At 40.7% G+C, this 23441-nt stretch overlaps 1 protein-coding gene across 3 annotated transcripts in view; it reads right to left on the reverse strand.

Moving 5' to 3' along the window:
• CHST9 (carbohydrate sulfotransferase 9) overlaps positions 1-21688 on the reverse strand; it is a 96811-nt gene extending 75123 nt beyond the window's left edge. Inside the window, exons 1-4 of one of the 3 annotated variants that reach the window (XM_052788316.1) lie at positions 21568-21688; positions 20732-20877; positions 15974-16033; positions 13754-13962 (exon numbers count right to left, since the gene is read on the reverse strand). In XM_052788316.1, the coding sequence (XP_052644276.1) occupies positions 13754-13853 (100 nt within the window). In that variant the 5' untranslated portion in view covers positions 13854-13962; positions 15974-16033; positions 20732-20877; positions 21568-21688. Of the gene's footprint in view, positions 1-13753; positions 13963-15973; positions 16034-18714; positions 18934-20731; positions 20878-21567 lie in introns of those variants that run through there. The other 2 variants (XM_052788319.1, XM_052788318.1) reach the window with 2 other exon arrangements.
• Between the last annotated feature and the right edge of the window lie 1753 nt (positions 21689-23441).

The following is a 23441-nucleotide window of genomic DNA, read 5'->3' on the forward strand; positions in this document are numbered from 1 at the left end:
TTTGGCATTACGTGAAATGCAAACATATTTATTTGCTCGGTTTTATTGCTATTTATTTAAGAACAAAATGTGACTGTCTGTAGCAATATAACTACCTGAAGCATTACCTCTATGCCACAAACTTTTGTTGCACAAGTGCACTATCACATCAGAGGAAAACAACAAAAGCCAAAGAAAAAGAATATTTAGAAAGAAAGCAGGAACAGACACTCAAGTACTTTCAGTTAGTCAAACTTCAGTGTTCTGCGCACAAAAAAAATCTTTGTTAATTCTACTGATCACTTTTATGATCAGTAGAAGCATCATCATTCTCTGCTGCACAGACCTTTTTGGCACAGAGTGCTCTTAACATGAGGAAGATATTTTTACTTCTCACCATAAAAAAGATGATACTCCTACACGTTTGCCCATTGTAAGCCTTTACAAACTGCAGCTGCATTACCTTCTTCCAGATACTTGGAGCACAGGAAAAGAAATAGCAGTGGGAACTAGAGTTCTAGAAAAACCTGAAATATCAGAAGTTTTCTCAAGGCAAAAACACAGTTTTGGCCAGGTTAGTCATAATGCACCTGTAATATTAATTCTACATTTCCTACCCTTCAGAATGGCTGTGTGATGACAGCCTTCTTTTAATGGTGTCACTGGAATATGATTTAATGATAGGGAATTTAACTAATGATTGATATGTGAGAAACAGCATAGTCAAAGGACAAAAATATTTTAGTGATAGAAACTGCCAAGAAATAGTTGGACCAAAGTAATACGTAATCATGAAAAAAATTAACACGTACAATAAATAGGTAATAGTATAAAGTAAGCTTAGCACATTTCTCATAACAGAAGTCATAACAGAAGTTAGAATTAAACAACTGTGGTATCTGGCTTACCCTCCTTTCCTGTCATCAAGGATCAAGAAACCACTTGCTTTTCTCTGCCATTTTTTGAATCTCTCTTTTTTTCTATGGCTTACCTCAGGTGGTAAACTGTAACAAAGTACACTTGTTAGTGAATGTGTCAACTTCAAGAAACACATTATTGAACAGACTGAACTAGCCTTTTTGATCCTTTCTTGGATCTTCGGCCCTTGTAGGAGGGACAAAACCAAAAAGGTGCTGTGCTACCAGCTCTGGAGTTAGATATCCTGGCAGTCCTCTGACTCAGAGGAAACACCTGGTCTTCAGGCACAAATGAATGCTGAAAGGATAGCAAAAATTTGCAAAATAAGCAGATGACCTCCCCCAAGTAATTAATAAGATTGCCTTAAGTGGATACTAGTCCACGTGGATTAGCCCATTTAAAATACGAAGATTAACCTCTAACTTTCAAGAAAGTTGATTATTTATTTGTAACGTGGCATTGGTTATCACAGACTAGTCTTTGCCTAAATAGACTCCCAAATGTCATTCGACTACGTTTTATTTACAGCATATTAATGCCAGCTGCACAATATGCATATTTTGGTAGCTGGAGAGGCTAGGCTGACTCTACTTGCCTAGAATACCTTGAATCCACCCATCAGTCACAGCATCTGGCAGTTTTATCCAGGTTATATTTATATGTACATCAGTCCTACACCTGATGCCAATAGAGTTTCGTTATATTGCATGATCAATCATAATTTAAGAGGTAGCACACCTCAGCTATTTGCAGATTAATTCCACCAGAAAGGAATTTCTGCTCAAAGGTTAAATAAATCATGAAGTATTTATACCTCACTGCAACTACCTCAGACTACGTAAGCCCAGTCTCATCTGCCTATTCATCTTCAAAACAGACACACTGAAGTGAAAGATTGTAACCGAAAAGAAGCAGTGTGAAATTAATTTTGCCATCTGTAAGAGGATAAAGAAAATTTAAAAAAAAAATCCAAAAAGTACAATAATCATGTCCATATTATTTCCTATATTTCACATATACCTTGTGTTGCCCCTCAATTCCAACAAAACTAATTTGAAAGTCAGGGGCAAAACTGGGGTTTTTTTGAGAGACATTTATCATCTTCTCTCTGCCACTAGTCCCAAGACTGCAATACCAAATCTTTGACATAAGATCACACAGAGGAAGAAGAAAAATCATCAAATTATTCTTGTAAAAATACATTTGTTTTTACATTTTACTTAAGCAGGGGCCAGTCAGCCAACTCTCACTCTAATGATTTTGCTCCTACAAGTAATTGCTTTAGTGATTAGAAGTCTATTCATATCAAATGGACTTTATTATTGCATTAATAATTCAGCAAATCCCACAGCAAAAGAGTAAAAAAAGAGAAAAACACATCCATGTAAATTCCAGTCCCTCTACCAACCTGCCTGCCCTGTTTCATTCCTTCCCACCACAGAACATGACAGATTTGTTTCTTCCCCAGTGTCAGTATTTTACATATTCAATGACCTCTTAGAGGACTGCTAGTAGGCAGAAAAGGTTAGACATCTTGAGTATCTTATATTCCTATGGAAATTTCAGTTTCTAAGGAAAACAAATTTCTGTCATCTTTATTAATAACTGTTCTGTGCAGCTACTCAGCTTGAGTGTTTCTGAATAGCTTATAAATCAAACCGAAGTTCATGAAAAGTCTTGATTGTTTGGCCCTACATCAAGAACAGAGCTGCAGATCTTTCTGGAAAGTGTACCATAATTCTTGACCGCAATTACAGAATCATCTTAAATCAATGACATTTAATGAATTATGTACATAACATGTTTAAAGTAACAAGCTGCATTTTACACACAATTCAAGTGTCATGACCTGTGTCAACAGATTGTAGCCCATTAGCTCTCAGTAGTGGACAAGGCATACTGTGCATTAATGAATCTTTAATGATAGCAAGAAAGAGCCAGAAACAAAGAAAAACAAAAATAAAATTAATGCATCTACATGTGTTTTCTTCGTTTATCTTGCCATGCTTCACTTGAAAAGTGTACTGTAATACTTTAATATACCATAGTATGTTTTTTTGAATACAATAACATTATTGCAACACAGATTCCACTGCATTATTTGGCCACTAAATTTTTTTCCAGGAATAAAGAAATAATTTTGCATAGATTAGAGGAGCAAAAAGTGAAATTCTATTGACCCAGCTTTATTAAGCTTTTGCTACTAACACCTCTCCTTCAGCTGCCACTGTTGTGAGGCCAAAGTCAGGAAGAATAAATTTGAAAAGTAGTAAGGCTCAGCAATATTTGGTGGAAGAAACCAAAAGCTTCCATGACTAGTAGCCACCCTTTAACGAAAGAGCTACAATTTTTCTTACTCCACTGTTGCCTCCAAAGCCCTCTACAAAGGACAGAGCTTGTGGCCCTTCCCCTGCCAATCCCCACCAATAACAGCTTTTTGGCACTCTACTGTTTGTGTCCCTCATGAGCCTGGAGTTGACATTGTGTCCCCTCCAATGGAGCAGCTGACCCTCCCATGAAGTTTGCATCGCACACATGCCACTCTATTTTCATTCCCACTGAAATGCTGCCAAGAGCGGCCACAGCGGACAGTTTCCTGAGCAAACGAGAACAGTGGGAATCACGCTGCAACTGACAGCTATGCAGAGACAACACCATTTGCACATCACAGCAAATGGGTGTCTTCACTGGCGATCCATGGCCCTCATCCTAATCCAAGAAAGCAAGACTTTTGTTCACATTAAGGCTTGCACAAACACATGTTTGGGAACCATCAACAGCAGTATGAGAGCAGGAACATACTTTTCTTTTTAAACATAACATTATCTCCTATCTATACCATTCTCTGAAAACACAGTATGGCTATGCGAAGTCAAAGTAACCTCTCATGGCATACACCTCTGAACAATAGAAAAACTATGAGGTTTCGGCAACAATTCAGGAACCACTGTGTTTCTTTTTCTTCCCAGGGTTTGTCTGCTCTTTTTACAAGTTTAAGCAAGAATATCAAATATGATCAACGGTAGAGAGAAAACTGCCTTCGTACACAATGTTTACTACATTTATTATTTCCTATTAGACATATTTTCTTTCCTTAACAGAGCTATTTTGTGGATGAATGGTGAAACATCAGGCACTGATATTTTCCCGTTTCTATTTAATACAACTGAGTGCTTCCAGCTGCAGCTAACAGAACTCACACACCACATCTCCCTAGTTGATCATAATCAAAACCAAAAATCCCCAAACCCTCTTTTCTCTTACAAATAATTTACCAAAAGGCAATATGCACATACAAAGGGCACAACTGCGTGACTCTAAATAACCAAGCTGTTTCTAAATGCATGCTTGTATTAAGCCTAGATTATAATATATCTGTAGCAGAAGTATTACAAACTTTTAACAGCTTCTTCCTCCATCTATGCCCTTACACACGTACGTACAGCTGGGCAAGTTCTTCTATTGCTAGATTATAATTGGTACTGAAATGACCTGCTCCATTCCAATCACATTAAATATAAAATCAATTAACACCTCCTCTTCTTTCACCTGGCATTTGCTCACAGTGAAATTTAATATTGATTCTGACTATTCTTAACCTTAGGCTGCTGATCTTTAGTTACTTTTCTGGATGTTACCCAGTGTCTGTGACATGCAGAAGCTGTCCCCCAAGGTGCATGTCAAATTTTGTGGCTATTAGGCCATCATCCATTACGTTCTAGGGCAATGAAATTCTTTGCCAGGAGACAAGTACTGCCTTGCTATCTCTGTTTCTCAAGAAACTCAATTTTCCAAAGCCAACGACTTTCTTGGAGTTTCCCCTCCTCCCCGTTGTCTGCTTGGCTCACAGCAGGTTTTGTCCATGTGAACTGAACTCCTTACAACCACTGCCTCAACACCAGTTACCCCGTATCCCACCCCTGCCATTCCAGGAGCTTCTGCACTGCGGCATCCCTGAGCCAAAAAAAAAAAAAAAAAAGTATTATTAGTTTGGAAAGGGCTAGCTTCAGGAAAATTATTATTAAATAGGTGATGTGAAGTCTTGAATCTTCTTTGCTCAGCATCCTTAGTCATCTCAAAAAAAAAAAAAAAAAAGGAAGATTTCTATCATTCCTCAGATATTTTGATAAGCCGTCATTGTCCCTTGTAGATGGTGCTCAGCGTAGCTCCTAGGAAGCCAGACAATTAAGAGACAAAAACTGTGCCTACGCAGCCTGATTTTGCTAGAGTTTTACACTGTGAATTTCTGCCAGGATTGTGTGATAAAAAGCTGCATGGTCAATATAAACAAAATCATTTGAAACAACAAAGCTGTGAGGGACAAATTTTATTTTCTAGCAGGTATCACACAGGTTTAATAGATGCCAATGACAGTCTTGGATATTGTTACTGTGGGGAGGCTCTCAATGTAGTAAGGAAACAATCGTTTTTGGTGCATATGAGTGGGACTGGAAAGCGTGGGAGTTCCTAAAGAACTACTGTAGGGCATAACATTTTCTAGGTTGAAAAATACTGTTGCCACTTGCTGCCAACTACAGCTTTCCAGGCAGTACAGGATGCTGCTGCACATCTTTGCTAAATCAAGATTAAACCAATCAAAATCCAAAACAAATGGATCTGTGTGATATTTTATTCCCCATCACTTTACATCAAGTGAGACTCATACACGCCTGGGAACAGTTGCATCTGTATAAAGGGCAATGCTTAAAATATACAGCATATTTTGCAGTTTTCTGGAATAATGAATTTTTATAGTTTTACGAAAAAGAGGAGCCTTTAAGCTGATTTGGTCACTGACCCCAACTTTGGATAGAAATGAACAAACTTTGGCAGGATTTTTGGGTTGGGGTTTTTTGGTGTCTGTTTAAACATAGCATTTGATAGTACCCAACTAACTCTCCCTTGTGGCTGAAGACAGTAACATTCACTCCCACAGATACAGCCGCAAGGCTCAAGGTTGGAAGAGCTGAGAAAGAAAACACTGTATGCTGATGTGACATGAATCTTCCCAGTTTCAAACTGACAATTATGAAATTACGAAATGCCTTCCAAAGAAATACTGTAAAAATGTAGAAACACTCTTTTTCTTTGAAAAAGCCATTAACATAAATACAACAAAAAATACAAAAAGGTATGCAAGACAGTTGTCTGAGGCAGCAGGGACCCAAACTTGAAAGCCTAGCCAATCTCCATGCTGCCATGCCATGATGATTGCCTTTAAAAATAAAAAAAGAACCAAAAATAAAACCAGGTTTTCCATGTTTAAAAAAAAGCTAAAGGGAATTTTCTTATTCCTTGAACCTTTTGCTCTGAGATATAGATCACGTTTTTTCCAGCTAAATCATACCTGTCATCTATAGGACATTAATCCCTTGTACACTGAAATGGCTCCCATTACTTGTAACCTGTCATCCTCCTGATCTTTAAATGTTTATTTCACAGATGTTGCAAAATGATCAAGAATGATCCCTAATTTATAGCAATAACCTGTTTATAGTAACACCAAATGAGTAAAATGGAAGCAAAAGACAGAAACAAAGACTCTTGAGACTGAACACCAAAACAATTCTTCCATGTAAACTGATCCCCATGTATTCAAATAGCTGACTGCGGTGAGAAGATAGGTTTCTGTCTAAAATATTTCTCCTACGAGCAGTCCCTACTCCTACACAAAGAAGGGAAATAAAGAGGATACTAAAAGTAAATATACATGCATACATATATGTATATACACACACTAAAAACAAATACCAGAAATTCTAATTTAATTCTAGTAAGAATCCAAAGGTTTCCCTTGGAATTTTGCAGAGACCACATCACATGCTCTAACAGGACTGTTTGTAATCAAGCTACATATCAAAGCAGTTCAACATCAGACACAGAGTTAAGCAGCCTTAAATGTACTCCAGCAGCAACCACTTGCTATTCTGAAAATGTGCAGCGCACTTAAGGAAAACGGAACAAGTCAGGAACAGAGACACTTTTATCTCAAAGTTTTTCTGCTATTACTTCTAAATTATGACCTGCCAAGTAGAAATTACCTCTCCAGCATTCTTGCTTTGTAAGGCTATATGTATGTCTTAAATGATACTGCATGATATAATCAGTGCACTGAACAGACAAGACTACAGGGCTTCATTGCCTGAATGACCAGCTTTTAAGTAAATGACTTTCTGGAACAGAAGAGGTGCTATAAACTGGAAGTTATTAAAAGCAACAACAATGGTGGACAATAACCAGAAACTGACCACTTCACTCAATGATGGCACATCTGTTAGAAAATTAAACAAAAGTTGAATAACTCACATATCGTGTAAAAAAAAGCATAACTACTTAACAGAAAGAATGATTGCTAAGGGCTCCATGTAAAATCACATCTCCAAACGTCATCTAGATGTTCTGCTCCAAGGATCTGAATAACTGGAAAACGATGTGAAGACTACCTATACATGTTTCATACCCAATTCAAAAGAGCATTCTGAAGACAGCATGACCAACACTCAGCCTTCCCAGGAAAGAGGACACCCTGCTTCGTAAGTGTTCCACTGTCAAGCCAAAAAGCCCTCCAGCAGTAGTTACAATACAAATTCTGAAGCAAATTCAGTTACATACCTATAGATATAAGAAAGTTATAGTAGCCTCTTTTGAAAGTCCGATTTGAAAATAGGCAAGAAAGAGTATGTTCAGGTGTCCTCAGTACAATTAAGGTATGTGTTATACCTTTCTAGGAGTAGACCTCGGTGGTCTAGGTATGAACAAGGTTGGGCAGGTTGTCAAAAGCTTATACACAATAATAAACAAAATGTCATCAGATTCTGCTCAAACGTTATTGAATATATAGCTGACAGCACCCCCCCCAAACTCATCCCATTTAGTTTCTTTTATACCACTGGAACATGGAAGCTAAATGCCAAAGGATTAAAACATACCACCAACTCAGAAACACTCTTCCACAATACCCTCAAGAAAACAGCATGGCAGGAATCTCTTTTAAGAAAGAAGGATTCCTAAAATTAGATGCAATTTAGCTATATGAATGATAAAAGTAAAATGAATGACATGCAAGATTGAGGGCTGCTGAACAGCCAGACCCAGGAAGAACATCCTCACAAACAGATAAATACAGCCTTAAATGTTATATGCTGCACTATGAAATATTAACTTCTTTTTCTTAAAGCTTCTGGGTTTTGCAACTGCTGAAGAAAGGGTGAGACTCTACAATCACCAGCTCTGAAAACCATCTTTTCTTATATTTAGCTTTTACTTATGTTTTTAGATCATTATGGTTTGACAAAATATCAATCTCTACCTGTTTCTTAATATAATTTTTTTGTGCAAAGACAATTGTTCTCTCCCTACAGCTTGCATCCACTTAAAGGGGGGAAAAAAAGGAAACCCATTTTATGTTATATGGTGAAATTCACCTAATAAAATCTTATAGTATTTCTGGGACTTCAACAACTCTATAACTGCTCACCAGAATTTACTGATCCTATTGAATCCTCTTTCTCTTGTGCTTCAATCCAATAATGAGGCAGATGTTTAAAAAAGCAAAGAAACAAAACCACTTTACACAGAGAAGACAGCATATTCTGACCAGATGGGTAAAACCTGAACACACCCAGCCGCATTAGAACAGCCTCATCACTAGTTGGGCATTGTAAGCAGGAAGATTTGCTTGTCATACCAGTGGTGTTCTCCAGCAGAGTTAGCAAGACTCCCATAAACTATCCAAGACTTTGACAACAGAAATATTTCAAGGTTACTAAAAGAACTAAATTATTCATGATTAATAAACATTATTGAGCAGTGTCCTTTTCTCCTTTATTTACAAACCTGGTTTCTACAAATATATTAATTTAATGTATTTACTGAAGACTGTCTGGGAAAACTATGACTTCCGTGTAAACAGTTGCCTTTGTAATCCATTACATATGAACTGTCCTTTAAGCCACATCAATGATGCTCCACTTTAAGCAAGTTTTAAATAAAAATCAACCCACACAAACAGCAAAGACTAAATTTTACTGTGTGTATGCACACATTGATTTGCTACTTAAGAGTGTCAAGATAAGAAAAAGGCTTGCTCCATGGAGTCAAAATATCTCACCAGATTACCAAAGGACCCAAAAGATCCCCTTGGATTACCAAATCTGGCCAAGTGGGGAAAAAAAGCCCACCTGCTTATACCGAGTAGTATGGATACAGCGTGTATGGCTACAGCAATGGCCGTCTAAATTGAGAAAGCTCATGCCAGTTCATGGAATTTCAAACTTTTCTTAAAATGGGATTTTTTTATCTGAATTTTTATTCTGATTCTTCACAAAAACAAGAGTTGTGGCCTGAGGAATGGGGATGAAGTCTGTGTGATGAAGCTACTCAGGAGCTGGATGCACAAAACTGCAGGAAAGCACACAGACTGCAGAAGGATGCCTGGGCAACCACAGGTTACTACAAAACTGGTACCCTGCGAAGTGAGGAGAAAGCATGCAGAAAAATCCCAGTATCCTTAAGGTGAGATACAAAGCTGCTGGGAAGGAGAAGAAGCAGACTTTCTCACCCTCAGGAACCAGAAATCTATGGGAGGACAGAGGCAGTGCAGCCTGCTTCACATTAATTAGTGGTCATACTGCACCCCATGAAAATCTAAAGTAGTCTTCATAACTGTGAATTTTCTTTCTAGGCATGCTTCACAAAAAAGAATTACATAAACTTTAAGAGGAGAAAAAAAAACCCAACACACAACAAAACACTACACAAGCCCAGCATACAGATCTATTCACAAAGATATTCGCAGATTATTTTGTAGTAATCAGTCACACTAAATCATATCAGCCCCCCCTCAAGAAGAGTTTTAAAGTACAAAATTAGAATCCCTAACTTAAAACTCCAGTTCACATCTATAACATATCAGGATTAAAATGCAAGTGTCCATTGCTCCCCACCCCCCCCTAATTTAGGTGATTCATTGTATAAAACTCAACATCAACTCTGAAAGACCCAGCAGTTTGCTTCCCCTGTATAAGATTAACAGTGCTGGAAATGACTAAGCATGTAATAAATAGTAATACCTTTTTAATCAGTGCCACATTATTTGATGCTTTCACTGAAGAATGCAAGTCCGTATGGAGAACTGTCAAGTAAAGCTGCAGGATTTAGTTGAATTCACATCAAGCTTCATTTACATATATGAATTTATAAATTAATATATTTATACATGGAGAACTTGAAGTGCTCCATATACATTATATTATCAATGTTGATATCAATTAAGTTTTCAGCCAGATAAAGTCTGTATGTGTTAACACTCACGTTGGACTGTTCTCAACAACTCTATTCCCCACTACTCCACTGAGGTGAACTGAAGACACCCAACAGAAGGGCTCTTCTACATCTAAGTAAGGATATATCATCCTGTCTTTATACGCTCCATGCACAGAGCCAAACCAAGAAACTCGCCTGTTCTCTCAGTCTGCTAACGTCTCTGAAAAGCCATCAGAGAGGACCACCATGTAGGTAGCAGCTGTTTCTTAGACATCTCTAAATGAAAGATTTTCTCTTTTTTAAGGTATAGGGATGATGAACATGACGAGAAATAATCTGAAGAGTCCAAGCACAGTGGGAGAGAGCAGAAGACATGGCTGTGCTGAGAGATGCATCCAGCTGCTGAGCCTGCAGGTGCATCTGACATAGACCGACAGGATGAAAGATTAGTGAAGGTGTTCCTGTGCTGGATAAATTTGAGTGATGAGGTAAGTTTGCCAAAGTAAATCAGAAAAAAACATGCTTAGAGAAGATCAGGTCTAGAGGAAAATAAGACAAACGGGGGAATCAAATCACAGTTGAGATCTCAGAGATGTGAAGAGCAAGTAGAAAGAAGAGAAAAAAAGAGAAGTCAAACTATGAAAGAAAAGTGGCATTAGGTCTAGTGTGAAAAGTTATGAACAGCAAGAAAGAGAAAAGGTGGCAATGAGAATGGAGACTATGAAAGTAAATAGTCTGACTTTAATATAGCAGTATAGACAAATACTAATAAGGAGCAGGGTATTACCATACAATTTTCCAATTCCCCACGAAATCTACTTCTGACTGGGAATCATTCACATCACAGCTAGGAGAGCCTGAGAAATAACTGTGAACATTACAAACAACAATCTAGTAAAATGCAGTATCTCTTCCAGTGATTGTGATTTACAAAGGCTCCAAGTCAGATATTCAGAAGAATGGGGTGGTAAGCAGCAGCACCTCACTGGTGCAAAACAGATACTTTCCTAAACTCAAACACAGCCAACTTTCCATCCTTCAGCAACCAAATGCAAACATGAATGTTGTAGGTCTTGAGCAGGGCACCGTGGAAGATAAAAATAGTGCTGCCAACAACAAACACTTGTCTCTACAGGCTCATAGCACGGCAGTTGAGAAGCACGAGGTGCACTTTCCATTTCTTAATAGAACATCAAATCACATGCTCAGCCACTTGCAGATTAAAACTAACTGTCTTACAGCTGTGCAACTAGTGATATAATTAAAGGAGCACATAAAATCCTTGTAAAGATACTTGTCAGTTTGGGATTCTCCAGACACAGCTCATCCCCAAAAAAGCCACAGTGCACAACACATGGCAATATGAAAAACACAGCAGAAGAGAAAAAAAGGAGTGCAAAATGCCCGTAACTAAAGTATATTATAAATATGTAAATACGTTTTATTTCATATCAGTTCTTAAGCAGCATACAGGGGGAGAACATTAGAAAACTGAGCTGAAGAAGGTTTAGAGGAAATACAGGTGTTTGAAATAAAAAAGAATGGCTCTCTACATGTTAAATTGGAAGAGGCAAGAGCAGACACCAAAGAATTATTTTCTCCATGCTCTTTCCAACGTGTATGACCTAGCGACTGTAGAGAATGCCAAAATTCATTTTTTGGATCTTGCTGAAGTGCTGTCACAACAGCAGTCCAGTGAGATAAAAGGGCACTCAAAACTACAGTCAAACTTTAAGCTCACTAACCATTCTGTTATTCTCTGATAGTTTCCATTTTATTACGGAAATGTTTTCACATGGAAATGACTTATGTGTACAAGGAGAAACCTCTCTCCTGAAGAAGATTATGGCAATACATCAAAGAAAACCCCAAAGAAAGCATCTGCTTGCCCAAAAGAACACAGTATGTTCTAATTCACCCTTTATTATATTTTTCCTTTTCTTTTTAATGGTAGATAGATACAGACAAAAGAAAGGAGTGGAAAAAACACAGTGAGAAATAGCAACAAGGAGCACTGCAAGGAAAGAAAAGTTAATTACAGCACAAGAAAAGATGCAAGGAATGTGAAGAATGTCAGCAAGTAAATAAATCAATAATCTACAGTCATCATCTACATTCCTGAACTACCTTGAAAGCAAGGGTATCTGCCCTTAACATTCCTTACAACAGCAGACATTTTCAAGGAAGACTCCCCCCCAGCGCACCCTGTTTCTGCCAGCACCCTTGTGTCAACAGCTGATTACAAGGGAACCTTTCTGAAGGGGGCCTATACTACCTCTTTAACAGTTTTGTTAATACAAGCTTGTAAATACATTGGACCACACCAGAAACATTAACAAGACGAAATTAATGTTGTGATCATTGCACTTAGTTGAACAAAACCTCAAGGTCATTGTCAAACAATTGCAGGAATGATGCAACAGATTCCCCCCTCACCACTGCTCTCTAAAATATACTGAAGCCTAGCAGCTCATACAGAATAAAAGCACAGATCAATAAAGCCAGAACACTAATGCAGTTTTACAGATGTGTTTCTTCACAATGGTATCAGCATACTATAAGGAAGGAGTTTTACAGAGGAAATGGAAGCTAAGGAATAGAGACAAGAGGACATAAAAGTCAGGACTTCTTAACAAGTTGGGAACATTCCGTATTGTTAATGGGGAAAAAAACCCTGAAAAGTAAACAAACAAAAAACCTCAAAACCCCTAAACAAGTATACAACTAAAATCAAGGATATGTCACCAAGTAACATGGCACAACGGAAGGGGAACTGCAGAGCAAAACAGTGGGTGTTACGGACCTTACTGACATCCACCCTATACACGTTTCGGGGGGGGGGGGTTACTTCAGACTAACTCTAGACTGGTGCTGTGAACTGAGCATCCACTAGAGGTTGAGGTAAATAGCCTGGTTTAGTTTCGTCCATAAAGGAATCTAGATCAACCTGTGGTGCCAACCAAAACATGGTAAACAGGGAACAGAAATTGAACTCAGAAGTCTAATCCTGAGCCAATGCTAACACAGATTTACCCGAAGTTGCAATATGACTCTGGTGCTCTATGTAAAAAAAGTCTTCTAAGTCCAGTATCTAACTCCATCTCAAAAAAAAAAAAAAAAAAAACCAAAACAAAAAACCAACCCAAAAATGGGGTAGGATGATTCCACATGAGCATTGTTGCTTAGAAGACCACTTTTGTCTACAAGACATAGCAGTAATTCTCCAAAAATTGCTTTGCCACGCAGAATATAATGTACAAAACCCACAGAAAATCGTCATACAGAATTATTTCTAAACTGGACTTGCTTGGCTTCATGCATACACAATATGCTTTTGCAACACTTGCTTTTGCAAATGAAGCTGATACAATACGATTAGGTAGCTGGGGGCATTTTTTTGTGTGATTCAAGAAATTTCTTAATACTTACATGAAGTGTAGCAATTAAAACCAGTCTGTTTTCAGTGCCATTCTACTGCCAAACGGGAGGACTCCCCCCAACTGTCCACGTGTATTCAACGGACTTTACAGTCATCTTTTAAATAATGGATGCAATTACATTAAAAAAAAGGAAGAGAGAAAACCTACTGCACCTGTATGTCGTTCTTCAATCCAAGCTTGCAGATACATGAAGAGGAGTAGACCAGCTACTCCAAACATCAGTAGAGACACAAAGACTTGTCTTAGGTTCATGACCCTATTAGGAGGCTACTTTTCAGCTTTCAGAAGGACGCATGGCTCACTTTTCTGAAGTTTTCAGCGTGCCTGCATCTTCTTCAGTATCTTCCCCTGAGACACGGACCTGGAATAACAAGAGATAGAGCTAGTTCTCGTGTTACATTTTTATTCTTCACCAGAGACTGTGTAAACAGCATACTGTACACAAGCTGGAGCTCTTACAAGCTGTTACTTTCAACGCCTAGATTTCTGTTCATGATCTCAACAATCTTTCTACCCCTGGATGAGCTTCAAGCAGAAGTGTTTCTCAAAGCGGCTGCAGAGACCATTCCACCTCCATGCTGCCAGCCATCGCCTGCTGCCCGGCTGTCACACCAGTACACCACTGCCCACCAACCATCACAGCTGAGATGCTACAGCAGCAGCTGGAGGCCCCCCCTGAGGCAGTCGGGCTGCACCCTGCTGCTTCCAGCCCCCTGCGATGGGCAACCCAGCGCCTCTGCTCCTGGACTGCCCGACCCTTGTTCAGCCCTGGAAGGATGCCTGCAGTCCCCCTGCCCCGCAATGCGACAGCTCCACTTGTAGTGCCTTGGTATCGGTTCAGCCTACGCTTCAGGGAGTCATACTCTGATGTTCACCCTCAAACATGAATCCAAGTTGAGTTTTGCAGGGTTAGGGAATGTCAGCAGAAGACGGTATCAGTAACACAGCAGAGAGGGAATTAATGGATCATCTTGTTAATCAGCTATTTTGCAACACGTGAAGGACTTGTCAAGATCCTAGTTCTTGCCACTAAGTTCAATGGAAATGGGATCAAGTGTAAAACCTTACCAAAAAGATTACTTTCTTGCACAGCAGAGGGCCCAGAAAAAGGAATTTACCTGATGCCCTGCACCTGCGACAAAGGGGCCATAAAATTCAGTTTGTAACAACAGAACATAGAAGACACTGTGGATCATAAAAAAGCCAGCTCCTTAACCTGAATCAGAATGCGTTCACTTTGAAAGCATGTTACTAGAAGCTGATGAGCAGCTGTTGAAACTGGCCTGCCCAACAGAAGAAAAAGTGTTAAAATTCAACACAATGGACACCCTTGTAAGTGCGTATCTGATGGAAATGTCTGGTAAACTGCCGCAAAGAATGCAAAGAAAAACTCAGGCTTTCAAAGGACGACAGCCCACTGAAAAATATTTGAGAGAGAAATCTATTAAAAGAATAGAGCTAAAGTACATGTGCATCCAAATAAACAGAAAAAGAAAATGCAGGCATTTAACAGTTATTCTGAAACGTACAAGTACTGCGTGTTCCTCAAGTTTGTATTTTTAAATAACTCAGCACTGTTACATCTATAATTGCTGAGTTTCTAAAAATACACATACACATAAGGCTTAGCAGGAACTCCCATTAAAAATAGCTGTTGAATTAACACAGTAACTATGTTAGAATGAGAGAAAAGATTTCAAGAACAACAAAACTGTGTTCAGAACTTTACAGAATTTTTTTCCAATTCCATGCCATTAAAACTGTACACTTCACTGAAGCATAAACTTGCCTGCAGAAAATGTAAACCAGAGTTTAAATATTAATCTTTTTATATGTAATTGTTCTGTAGAAGACGGATAGCTAGACATTAACGGAATGTAAATGTTCTGTCTGAAGTCTTTTTTGTATGGGTCATGAACTATCTGGTTCAAACCTGAAACATGGAAGGAAGGTGAGTAGGTGCTTTATTCCACCTAGTTTTTTCTGCCTTGATCCTGCAGAGATGGAATTTCCTATATGTTATATACATGTACCTGTTTGCAGCTATTGTGATGATGCCCAGGATTGGAAGGAAGCAGTGAAGATTGGGCAAAACCAAAGAAAATGCTTGGGGAATTCTCTGTGAAATGCCTTTTGCAAGGGTGTTAGCTGTTATCACTTGCACCTTTTCCTACAGTGCCCTCAGCATTCTCAGACTTGCAATCTTCCTTATCTACGCTAAAAGGTTTACTTAGGTCTTTGCACCTAACTTCAGTCCTGCAGCAAATGCACCGTTTGCATGTCTTCAGAAATCACTCTGCTGAGGAGACAGAAGTTTCCCAGCATAAGCAGTGCTTCAAGAACCATTAGTCGAAGTACCAATGAATACAAACCTCTTCTGTTTTCCCCCAGACAAAAGATGTGTTGTTCATGCAACAGGACATTGGCAGCATCTGGATTAGAAAAAAAAAGCCAAATAAATAAGACATGAAGGTCTGAATGAGTATTTTTGAAAGAAATGAATTAAATTGCAGGTACTAGAAAGCAGGAATCAGTTTCTTTTGGAAAAGTTGTTGGGGATTCATAACTGCCTGTCATAATAAAAAAAGCGAGCAATCCAGATGCACACAATGAATAGTGGCATGCTTCCAAATAAGCCCACTTTTGTGGTTTTGTCACTTGTTTCCATCTCTGACTGCACAAAACTGTCGCATTTTTAGCCCTCCTTTCTGAAAACCAGTGTCCTTGAGTGGGCAAGAAAAGCTTTCTCAAGCCACATGGATGATGCTGAAAGCAAAGTATCTCACACCACATCTCCATGAACATTTCCAACACGTGTAGGCTGGCACTGCTGCTCTCTCTAGCCCCTTGCTCTCATCATCCCTGACTGCCCAGCTCTCGCCGCCACCACCACAAGGGCTTACGCACCTGCACAGTAATGTTCAGAAAGCTCATCCAGCTAAAAACTGCTCCAGAAAGAAGGAATGGGGACCTCACTGCCAAAGGAAGTCAGGAAATACTGGTTTAATCAAATTACAGCCCACAAAGGCTTTACTCAAGGAATAATGCCGACGGTTTTTCCTTTACCAGTACCAGCCATCACACGCATTCACGATGCATGATGGCATAGGATATATAGCTGACCTTGCCCAAACACCATCATGGTTGTATGCAGCACCATCTACAAGCCCTGCACCATCACCTTTGGATGCACAGTAAAATGAGGAGCACGTCCAAGCAATTTAATCTGTGAATAAGAACACAGATGTTTTTCTACTAGGGTAGTTTCAGTTTTGAGTGGACAAAAACAGCAGTTCAAGGTGCATTTTTTTTTTTTCCAAACTACCAAACACACCCTAAAGCCAATTTACTCCACCATCACAGTCACTACAATTATCTTTGTATCAAGAGTTGTCAAGCTGCTTGCAATTAGTTTAATTTATTTAAATTTAATTTATATGAAACTATTCTTTGTTTATGTGTTGGCTCAGTTTTAAGATTAGTTTTAAACAAGAGTAACATTATTTTTAATTAAGACTACCTATTTTAGCACAGGTTAAACTCTAAATACATCAAACCCATCCAAAATCTGAAGCTATTTTGCTACCTTATAAGATTTTTAAAGGCTTTTCAGCTTGAATAAGTAGTTTTATTTATTTAACATAGTGATTTGTAACCCACATACGGAAAAATGATAGCGACATTAAAAAAAGTCTGTGTCTAGGAGTCTTCTAGTAGAACTTGAAAAATGGCTGCACAACACTGACAAATTTGCTCCTTTAGTATTAAAAAGCAACAGTCATGGATAACACTCTCTAGCATCCTGGCAAAGAGGAAATACCTGCAAATATTCTTTAATCAAGATGAATGCTCTCTTGTGGCTCTGAAGAAAGAGCCACCAAGCAATTGCTTACAACCTAAGTATTTTCAAAAGAGATCAGCTGTATCAAGACAGAGGTTCAGCATCCCCAGTTAAGCTGTAAATCTTTCTTTGCGCCCAGACCTGGGCAACATGGCTTCACTGGGTGATAGTTTGACCATCCTGCTGGATAGGACGCTTGCTACAGGGAAACTAATAAGGCCTAAGAAACTGCTGTGTCCCTCTCACCTACGCTGAACTCGGTTCTTTCTTTAGCCCAACCTCCCCCCATCTCTTTTGGAAGTGTGGACCTTAATGTCCCATCTGTTTCAACTCAAGCCTTCACAGAAAATGTCATAGTGACCTACTCACCCCAAAATTTCAAGTCCTTTCGCGTATTGGAAAGAGATTACTACATATTGTTCTTATCCATCATGGAGAAACAGTTAATTTGGGAGAGAAAACCACTACATGCCTTAGATGACAACACAGGCATCTTTGCAGCAAAAATTCAGAAACTTGACAAGTTTATAATCATTCACTTCTGAGGCCAAATTGTTTAATACCATTGTCAAATTTAAGAGTTTCGGGAATCCACATTCCACCAACGTAAAATCCTTGCATTTTTCCCATTGTGTTTTGGGTCTGGTTCAAAGAGGCACATTCCTGTACAGGGCCAACACAAGCAATTGAAATAGCACAGCCACCCCAAAATGGGGAAGAGTGCATCTCCTGCTTTTGGCATGATTCCTCATTTCAGTACATCGTCCACCTTTCACTTCCTGGCAAGCAAATACGCCTGCAGCTGAGGAGAGGTACCTCCAGCACTCAGGTACCATTCCTGGCTTCCTGCTATTCCAGACCACACAAAACCCAATGGCATCTGGTTGCAGTATGTTTGGCTAACTTAAGATTTCCTTGCCACTACTACCCTCACCATCACCTCGTTCCAAAATCAAAAACATATAAAAGCAAATCATTAGATTGCCTCAAACTATTTAGAAACCTTTCTTTTTAATTCCCCTCCACCTTTTTTCCTTCACCTGAAAAAAAAGATGATCAAGATGAATGGTTAGCCAGCAGAATACTGATGAAAAAAACAGGTGCTCTTTATAATGGTCAAAGCATTCATATTACTGTGGGTTACCACAAATTCCCACCCACTCAGTATCTCCTTAGATGCAACTGAATTAATGAAAGCAAAATGAGAAAAAGGACACAGAAAGCTACTGCAATGCCACACATGTTTTTTTTCTTCCCTCCTTCCTTCCTTACCCCAGGAAGTAATACATTTTCTGATCCCTCCACTGGAGTATCACGGCAAGAAAATTTTGCACCAAGGACTGTCCTGCTGGACACTGGCCCAGGCTACTTTCAGCTCAGACAGCAGAAGGAGGAAAGGATATCTTCTCATGTCAACAGTCCCCCTCCTCCTTCACTTCTCATCTGTTAGCTTGTGTCCTACTTCACGCATAGGTGATCCTCCAGGATCACCTTTCTTTCCACTGTCCACATCTCAACTTTCTGGCTTCACAACAACTAGCGCAAGGCACAGCTCCAGCTCTTAACAATGCTTGCACAGTTCTTCATATCAGGCGGTGTTACTCTTTGTTCTGGTTTATTCCAATGGTTGCTAGGAATAAACATACAGTATTTGCCATTTTTTCTCTCCAGCAAGTTACGCTGAGCATTATGGTTGGATGAAGTCATAGTCCTTACAGAAATTTGAATTAAGTGCGCAACCAGATCAAGATAACCAAACTCAGTGCTGCTGAGAAAGTTTGTAGAAACAAACAAACAAACAAACAAACAAAAATCCCAACACCAAACAAAAAAACAAACCAAAATTCCCATAATGTAGCCCTTCCTGTCCATAGGAATCTACTGGGTGGATCAGGGAGGGGGGGAACGGCTAACAGTCTGGCAGGCCTCGCTACAGGGCCTGAGTACAGACAGGGCAGTGCAGTGATGAGTTTCTCTCTCAGCCCATGACAGACAGAATTTCAGTACCTGGTGCCAAAGATGGAGATACCCAGCAGCCAGGCCCACTTGTACATCAGTCCTGCTGACACCTCAGCAACTTCTTCACCTGAAGAACTGCTCATAAGAAGGTTGTGTCGAAGTGTAACTGAAGGCACCATCTGGCCTGCACAACTTTTATCACTGGCAATAACGGAATATTACTACTTGCAACCTTGCAAATCAAGTTAAGACAATTTTGTTAAGAGTTCCGCAAGACAAAATGAAATATTTTGGATGACATATGTAGGGATTTCTTTTCAAAGGAGAGAGCTGTTTAAACAAAGTGAGCATCCTTCACTCACCCACTAAAAATCCTGAAACAATAAAGCCCCTTTAAAAAAACAGGGCTTAAAAATTTAAAATTTCAAGAGCAGTCAGGAAATTCCAAACATCAGCATCACCAAAGTAACTTCCCACCCAGCCAAGCTGCACATATTTAACATTTTTCTACTTCACTCTCCCTTGTTACATAGCAGACCACAATGTTGTTATAGCAATTATGTTTTGTTATTAATGCACTTTATAGCATACAGCTTATTATACAAAATTAATAACGTGGCAAAGAAAATATGGTTTGCATTTGATTCGGCCATTTTACTCTATTAAAGTCACTAGTTCCTCATTATCCTTTCAATGTATTTCCAAAGAAAAAACTCCTAATGAAGTAATGGATGTAAACAAGACTCATTTTAGTAAAGAAGCACATACTGGTATCTGATGCCATTAAATCTTTCCATAGGAATTGTACTAGGTGACTGAAAGCAGTCCATAGCACCTGCATTGCTTCTGAGAACATGCACAAAGACAACCACTTACCTGGTCCTGCTCCTCAACCATAAATCCTACTGAACTTCCAACCGTATTAGCTTAATCCACACAGCAACGCCTCAGCCACTTGCAGGTTAATTTAAAGCTGCAGTTCTAATTATTATTCTTTATGGAGAAACAAACAAAAGCTATGCTTGTGTTAACAACATATAAACGCAGAGTTGTTTGTCCTACCCATGAGTATGTAGGTTAACACATCAGCACCATGAAAAGTTTTGCTTACAGAGAACAGAGAAGACACTCCAGTACTGAAAGCGACGGGTTTGGAACTTCACCAGTTTACCAGACTATTCAATACCAACGGTTTCGTTCTACAGCTGCAGGACGTGTCGCTTCAAAAAGGCAAAAGCATTATTATTCTTCCTAACAGCTCCCACTCAGGACTGGGGGACCCTATTGTGCCTCAGCAGACAAAGACAGGTTTGGCATGCTAAGCTCTTACCTGCCTGAAGCGCGGCTGGAAGTCAGCGAGCAGTCCCATGGAAGTCACCTGGATTGGGGGAAGTTAAACAGAAACGGGGCTCACGAGACAGCAACTTGATGGCTCTCCATCTTCTAGCCGGACTGGAGGTGGACTTTCTTCCCCCTCTTAGGATAGGGGAGATTAGGAAAAGAACTGTGTCAAAGCAAGATCTTCCCTTTTTTAAACTGGTGAAATTACATGATCTCGTTTATTGACTGCAGTGAACCGAAGTGTTATCAGCATGCCAAGTAGACTTGCAGTCTGCCCCGATCATTCACGCTACTGCTCGAAAACGCACAGGCAATATTAGCGGATTTTTTTTTTTTTTATTTTGGAGACGTGCCCTGAATTCCCGATTCCCGTTGGGTGACGATGGCGGGGTGAGGAGTCAGCAGAAAAGTTGGTCGGTCTGGGGGAGCGCTGCCTCGCTCGGTGCCGCAGCGGGGGGGTCAGCATCGCCCTCAACTTCTGGGGACGCCCCGGAGCCCCGGGCGCCCGAGACCAGCCGCAGCCCCCCTCTCCGAGCGGAGCCGACCCTCGGCGGCCGCTCCCGGGGCCGGCAGCCCCTCGCCACGGACGCGCCGGGGAGCCGGGGCGGACGAAGCAGGGGCTCGCCCCGGGCCGCCCCCGCCTAATACGGGCGGCCCGCGGTGGCCGCGCTGCCGCCCCCCCTCCCGCCGGTGAGACTCCCGGCGCCCGGGGCCGGGCGGTGCCGGCGGGGCGCCGCTGCCTGCGGGGCCGGGGAGGAAGTCCCGCAGCAAACCCACCCACCCGGCCGCCCGCCCCGGGTGGGGGCCCCCGCGGCAGCCCCTCACCTGCCCGCCGCTCCCGGCAGGCGCCTCCGCAGCGGCGCCGAGACACAAACTTTCACCGCAAAACTTTGGGGCCGGGCGGGCTGGGGAGGGGCCCCCGGCTGAACGGGACACCCTCCCCCCCGCCTCTCCCCCGGTGCCGGGCGGGTGGGTCCCCGCCGGGGCAGGTAAATACAACGTTTGCTCGCCCGCTCGCCCGCCCCGCCGTGCCTGCAAAGCCCGCGTCATTGCGCGGAGAGCTGCGCTCCGTCCCTGCCTCTGAGCGCCGCTGAGATTAAGCGCTTTGCGGACAGGTTTTGTTTGCTGTTACCTATCCAGAGGCAGGCTCTCCCTGTGCTAGCAAACAAATGTATCTCGGCTGCCAGGTAGAGGCGAGTCAGCTGTAATTAGCTACTAAAGCAGGTAGCGTAAAAACTTTATTGTTGTCTATGGGAAAGGGGATGACAGAGAAAAATATTTTAATTAGTGCTTATTAGCACTATGTGCCATGCAAACATTATCAGCTTATCGTGACAATAGACCAGCCATGTAGATAAATGCCATTATCGCTCTTTAACGGGCACATTGCTTCGCTTACATTTCTTCAAGGAAGTCCTTGAAGAAATAGCTCTGGCCCTTGCTAAGTTGGGGTAAGCGCAGAGGAGTTCTGACTTCCCAGAGCTGTGCTCAAACCACTTCTATCCACCTCTCCCCTTTAGGCATTTTGCTGCAATGCTGTGTCCCTAGAAATACCCCAGCACTTATTTCTGAAATGCTCCCTGAGCCACTGCCCCATTGCTCACTTGCGGCATAAGCCCTTTCTTGGAATAACAGTAACGTAACGCTTCACATTTTTACAACATCTTTTACCCTAACAGGTCTCAAATCGTCTCACACGCTGTTACAGCCAGCACACAGGGATCACTTCTCCAACCAGCGAAGCACAACCACCTTCGGCATGAAGCTGAACTTCGCCAACCAGCTCAAGACAGTGTTTCAGAGCAGACAGTAGAGAGCTGTGTGCTGCTGTGATTTCCAGGGGGGTTTAACTAAGCAGAGTGTAATTACCCCGACCGGAGCTTGGGCATTGGGGCTAACACGTGTTCATTGAAAAGTGCTCCAGGATCTGTACCAGCCGTAGGCAGCCAAGACATGTGCTCAGGAGTGTTCCCTATGGATTTCCAATCCAAGTGCTAAGCCATCCTGCTCCTGCTTAGTTTGGGTTGTGCAAGTACATATAGCCTCACCGTAGTGCTATGAATTTTCTCTCTTTTGTCTCACTTAAGGATCTCCCAAGTCACAGTTCATTAGAGAGGCTAGCAGCTCAGAGCAGACCCAGAGAGCAAAGATTTTTCCTTCTTTTCCTTTAAAGCCAACTGTGGATCCACTTTTAAAGTTCTGGTGAGTAAAGACTATCCCTCACACCTGTAGCTTGTCTGGCTCCCTTGTAGAAATAAAAGGGGAGGAAGGAGGGAGGGAAATAGGTTTAACAGTAGAACGTGCAGGTTTGCTATTTCACAAGAGTTGAGCACGTTTCCCCTTTCAGACACTATGATAACCATATGCCATAACAAAAAAATGCAACCTCATCTTTAAATTACAGATCTATTAGTCCCTGATGGCCAGTGAGATTTTAGAGAAAAACAACATGCCTACTGAATTTTAGTTTCCTGAGGTAATACACTCAGAAGATTGTAATGAAGGTCACTGAAGCTTCTAATAAGGATATACAGATTAACCTTCTGAGTGTTGTAGATTTAATTTCACTCAATACGTATATGCTGCAAACATATTTCTTCAGATTGATCTACTCAGGCTGTACCAACTGATCAACTGATTAAAGTTATATATAACACTGAAAAGATCAGATAACTTGAGTTTTTTTTCTCAGTTAAAGG

Source organism: Harpia harpyja, chromosome 5 (assembly GCF_026419915.1).
Source record: "Harpia harpyja isolate bHarHar1 chromosome 5, bHarHar1 primary haplotype, whole genome shotgun sequence".
In the NCBI taxonomy this organism is placed as follows: domain Eukaryota; kingdom Metazoa; phylum Chordata; class Aves; order Accipitriformes; family Accipitridae; genus Harpia; species Harpia harpyja.